Consider the following 4,724-nt stretch of genomic DNA (forward strand, 5'->3'; position numbering starts at 1 on the left):
CCATGTTCCTGACGGGTCTTGTCCAGGGTTTGACGTCCAGAGAGGTCCGTCTTACATCTTAACAACTCTGCTGGAGCAGAAGTCCCTCCAGCCCAACATCATATTTCCTTGGCAGTTAACCAGATGCCCCTGGAATGCCTACATACCAGCGACAGATGCCAAAGTAAAGAGGATGGAGCCACTCTGGCTGCCCAGCCAATGAGACTGTGGCTGGAGAGATCCGGGCTCAAATCTCTGCTTAGACACAAAGCTCAGTGGACAGCCTTGAGGCAATCTTTCTCTCTCTGGAGTGCTGAGTGGATAAAAGATAGGACAGCAGAACCAGGGGGGCAGCTGAGGTGGAAATGACACAGAGGAGGGAGGAATGTTTGTGTGTGTACAGTTGCAAGCCAGAGATTGCCTCCTGAACAGCTCTGCAGCAATCGATGGAGCTGCAGTTTCTTTGCTTTATTTCCCCTTCCCTTTCTTCCACGGGAAGAACTGCAGAGAAAGAACTCCCCACCCCAACCAGATGTTATCCATTCCACTGCCAGTCTGGTCCAGGACTAATCACTCTTTTCTCCCTGTCTCTGGAGGTTGCACCAAGGAATGAGGTATGGAACACAAGGCCAGACTGCATCAGTCCTCTGGCTTGGACAGCAGGTGGGAATCTGCCCGTTTTCTGCCAATCTATCTACCGCTGGCTTTGCAAACCACTTGCTGAAACATATTTTTAAGCCATTCCAAAGATATAAAAGGTGGCAAATTTAAATCTTCAAAGTAAGCAAATACAACAGAAGCCTTATCAGAGGCCTGAAAGGAGGGAGGATGATGGGAACAGGTACAGAGAAAGAGAAGACCAGGTGGATTCTCTTCATGTTGCTGCCGAAGAGGCAAGAGGCCAAAACAACTTTTGGCACACTCTCTCAGGAGAGGAGAGGAAAACAGCAATATCGAATGATCGTAGAGGTGGTCCTGCCTTTTATTGAATGAGACTAGAGCTTTTTTGAGACAGTCCTGAGAGGGCCAAACCTTGTATGTGTGCAGTGGCAAGTTTATTTATTTCACAAAGTGGTCTATCAAGGTCAATAATGTCCATTCTGACTGGCAGCAGCTGTCCGGGGTCTCAGGAAGAGGCTTTTCACATCACCTACGACTACTTTTAATGGGTGGCGTCAAAGAAGGAAATGAATGCCAGCCAGGGAGAAGACTACTTTTTGTAAAGGGCAGAGATGATGCCACTTCGTCTGCCTTGAGAATTCATCTGCTGATGTCAACTACTAATTATGAACTTTGCTTGACTTTCGTGTGTATCTATTGTAAGATGATTTGCATTCACATGTGCAGAGAAAAGTGGGTTAAAAGTCCCCCAAATAAATAAATATCGGACCTCTGACCTCCTTCATACAAAGCAGATGCCCCAGGGTAGAAACAGAGCCCTTTGCAACAAACTTTCAGCAACTATCCAGGAGTTTACACATTCTTCAGAAGACAACTCTGTGTGCCCGGCTCTTAGATGACCAGTAACCAAAGACAGGGCCTTTTCTGTAAGGGCACCTTGACATCAAAATTCCCTTTACCATAGTACCTATATTGACATGCTTTGGGGGAAGAATAACATTTGGTCTTTTATTGCTGTTTTAAATCAGAAGCAGCTTTTAATTAGTAATCATGACATCTATAACTCTTTAATGGGAAGACTTGTATGTTTTACAGGCACATGTTCAGCGATTGTGAACAGGGATTGTGAAACCTAAATATTTTTATAAAAACAAACAGGGTCTGCAGAGAAAAGGGATCAAGGTCCTTCATTCTTGGAGGTTTTCCAGCAACTTTTTTTGCTGGGGCAGAGGGATTAAAGTGGCAGCTGGTATTTTATTGTTGCCTCATGGACTACAGCAGTGTTCGTAAAGAAGGGAAGGGAGGTCCAGACATCACAACATACTGGAAAGGAACAGGCACAGTTCACCAACACCCACTTGCACTGATGAGAATGCACTCATATTACACCTGCAAGATTGTTAATAGAATTTGGCACCTTCGTGCAAAAGGTTGCAGTACAACATTGCCACCTGCTGGATATCCTGCAGAACATCAGATGTGCTACTTTAGTCCAGCTGAAGGTCAGGCTCTTGCACACCCTCCGCCTTTCTTTGGTGACGGCGCCATCTCATCTTTGCTGCCAGCAGGGCATCTTTTGTACACAGCGTCTCACAAGCGCAGTTCAGCTGCTGTGCCAAGAACACTTAGGATGACCGATGTCAAATCAAGGCATGCAGGTATGGTGTGCCAGTGTGCCAAGCCCCCCAGCTGATTCTGCGTAAATCCTTTGCTTTGGACTTGTAAAATGCCCAGGGGTTTCCATGATGGTTAAATGAGCTGAACTGCCCCCGAAGCCACTAAAGGAGCTATCGTTTTGTACCGGATCAGGTGCTGAGAATTTTCATCCAGGTCAATCACATATTCCCTGAAAGAAAGAGAACAATGACAAACCACTGACTTGGGGTGCAATTTTGTTCCCTCTTTCTTGGAAGTAGGCCCACTATGCACAGTGGGATTTCGCTCCAAGTTACTTATGTAGGATTGGGCATCTTACGTTTTCAAACATTTAATTAATGCAATGTCTTTACCAAGGGATTTGCAATCTTTTGCAGATTAAAACCCTTTTAAGCTTTCCTTTCTCTAGTTAGGGACTCTAGATGCTATACCTGTCACGAGGGTACAATGGAAACAGTGAGACTATCATCATTACAATCAAGATCATTGTAACCAGCAAGAATTAAGCCCCCCCCCCCCCCCCTTGCTCAAGCACATGGTGAGTGGCTACCTAACAAAAAACCAGAATATCGCTGGAGAGACTCTCGCACGGACCAAGAAGGGAGGTGGGAAAGAAATTAGTGTGGTTTTCTAGGAGATCTCTACTTGCCACCATGGGCCAGAAGGGCATTTGCGGGAAACGTCACTGAGGATCCAGACAACCCTCATTAGAGCTAAAATATTCAAAATTTTATTCCATGTGATACATCTGTATGATCAGCAGCCCAGGGGGCAAAGGATAAAACGGAGGAAAATGATGTCCCCGTTGTATAGAAAGACAGTGTATAAATACAGTAAAATAAATATAGGCACTGCTGCATGAAGATCTTGCGGTAGATCATTTCATTTATATACCTGAGCTCATTAACTCAACAAGCACGTTTTCCATTTATCCTTTCAAAGTCCACTGAGGATGAAGCTACCTTTCACGAAGGACAAACTGCGATCAGATCTCCTGACGTTTTATTTAATGTCTCAAACAATCAGCTAGGGGTGCAGGATTTGAATAAGGGCTGTGATATTGGGCCATGTTATTTCTTCAATAGAAACTAATCAGATGTCTATAGTGGCCCTGTCTTTTTGCCCTGCCGTGACTAACAGCAACTTCTGGAAGGAAGCTCTGTCCATTCGAGAAGCAGCATAGCAGCAAAATAGAAACTCCCTGATCCTATAAAATGACCCAAATGAAAATAAGCTTCCTGTTTTCCCTGCTGCATTTTAAGATTACATTATACACATGACATTTTCACTTTGAGCAACAACATGACTGCAGCAATTCCTTCCTACCTCTGCTCATCCGTCTCTGGCTCCACCAAGATATTCTCCTGCCTCTCCTTCACCCGTAGGAACACAAAGGAGTCCAGGTTTGGTTTGGTGACTGCAAGGAAAGACAGTACAAGACAGGCAGGTCACGGGAACTGAAGCCCCTTGCATGACATGAATGCAAATGGCCTCTAGTCCAACCCCAGTGAAAGGATCTTGGGTAACAGATGACTTTGGAGAAGTCTACTTGTGAATACTTGGCTGATGGATCCAAACCGGTTTCAAGGTTTACTGGCAAGAGTCCACTGCTTTGGTGACAGAGAACATCATTTGCATTAAGATGATCGCAGATTCAAGCAGCTGGGTAACCAGGTTGACAAATACCTCTTTCAAAGACCTTGGGGACCACCAGGGGTCACAGTGGACTATACTGAGCCAGATGGGTCAGACTGCATAAAAGGATGAGCTACCATTTGTGGCTAGAAGAAATACCCAGAAGGCTAAGGAGAACAAGACATATGCCTTCAAGCACCACCTTCTGCCAGGATACAGAAGTGGATCCCAGAATCTGCCAGCCCTGATGCTAGCCTGCCAAAGAGCAGATGATCAACCCTTAGCATTAAGGGAACATTCACTGCCTAAATTTAGACCGCCAGTTCCTCAGGGCAGGGACCCAACTAACTGCACTTGTGCAACTCCACAAAGATCTAGGTGGGGCCGGATAAAGTCAGGCCTTGCTTACCTGCCTTCAGGAGGTCCACCTTCTGAAGGTTGGGAGGCATGTGCTTCAGAGCCACATTCCGGAAATGAGCCTCTGTGTTTGCCATGTACCTGCAAGCAAGGAGAAGCAGCCCCTTTCAAAGGAAAAGACCTGGAAACAGAGAGCCTGAACTTTGCCAGTCACCAAACATGAACAGAGAACATCCCAAGGAACGTAAGAACATAAGAACAAGCCAGCTGGATCAGACCAAAGTCCATCTAGTCCAGCTCTCTGCTACTCGCAATGGCCCACCAGGTGCCTTTGGGAGCTCACATGTAGGATGTGAACGCAATGGCCTTCTGCGGCTGTTGCTCCCGATCACCTGGTCTGTTAAGGCATTTGAAATCTCAGATCAAGGAGGATCAAGATTGGTAGCCATAAATCGACTTCTCCTCCATAAATCTGT

The 4,724-nt window shown here is 45.8% G+C and overlaps 1 protein-coding gene across 1 annotated transcript; it reads right to left on the bottom strand.

Moving 5' to 3' along the window:
- Positions 1–1,611: 1,611 nt before the first annotated feature.
- Positions 1,612–4,468, bottom strand: LOC125424895 (DNA replication complex GINS protein SLD5-like). Its single transcript, XM_048482329.1, has 3 exons — positions 4,301–4,468; positions 3,583–3,673; positions 1,612–2,446 (listed from the first exon to the last, which is right to left on the bottom strand). Exons 1-3 carry the CDS (start codon positions 4,383–4,385, stop codon positions 2,350–2,352), a joined length of 273 nt encoding a protein of 90 aa, XP_048338286.1. The 5' UTR covers positions 4,386–4,468; the 3' UTR covers positions 1,612–2,349.
- Positions 4,469–4,724: the final 256 nt, after the last annotated feature.

This window comes from Sphaerodactylus townsendi, unplaced genomic scaffold, assembly GCF_021028975.2.
Source record: "Sphaerodactylus townsendi isolate TG3544 unplaced genomic scaffold, MPM_Stown_v2.3 scaffold_1387, whole genome shotgun sequence".
In the NCBI taxonomy this organism is placed as follows: Eukaryota; Metazoa; Chordata; class Lepidosauria; order Squamata; family Sphaerodactylidae; genus Sphaerodactylus; species Sphaerodactylus townsendi.

Bases quoted from the DNA above. Each gene is read 5' to 3' on its own strand.
- LOC125424895 (XM_048482329.1), bottom strand. From the start codon at position 4,385: ATGGCAAACACAGAGGCTCATTTCCGGAATGTGGCTCTGAAGCACATG. The intron at 3,674-4,300 runs GTAAGCAAGGCC...CTTTCCTTGCAG, and splicing joins GGTGGACCTCCTGAAGGCAG to TCACCAAACCAAACCTGGAC. The intron at 2,447-3,582 runs GTAGGAAGGAAT...TCTTTCTTTCAG, and splicing joins CCAGAGACGGATGAGCAGAG to GGAATATGTGATTGACCTGG.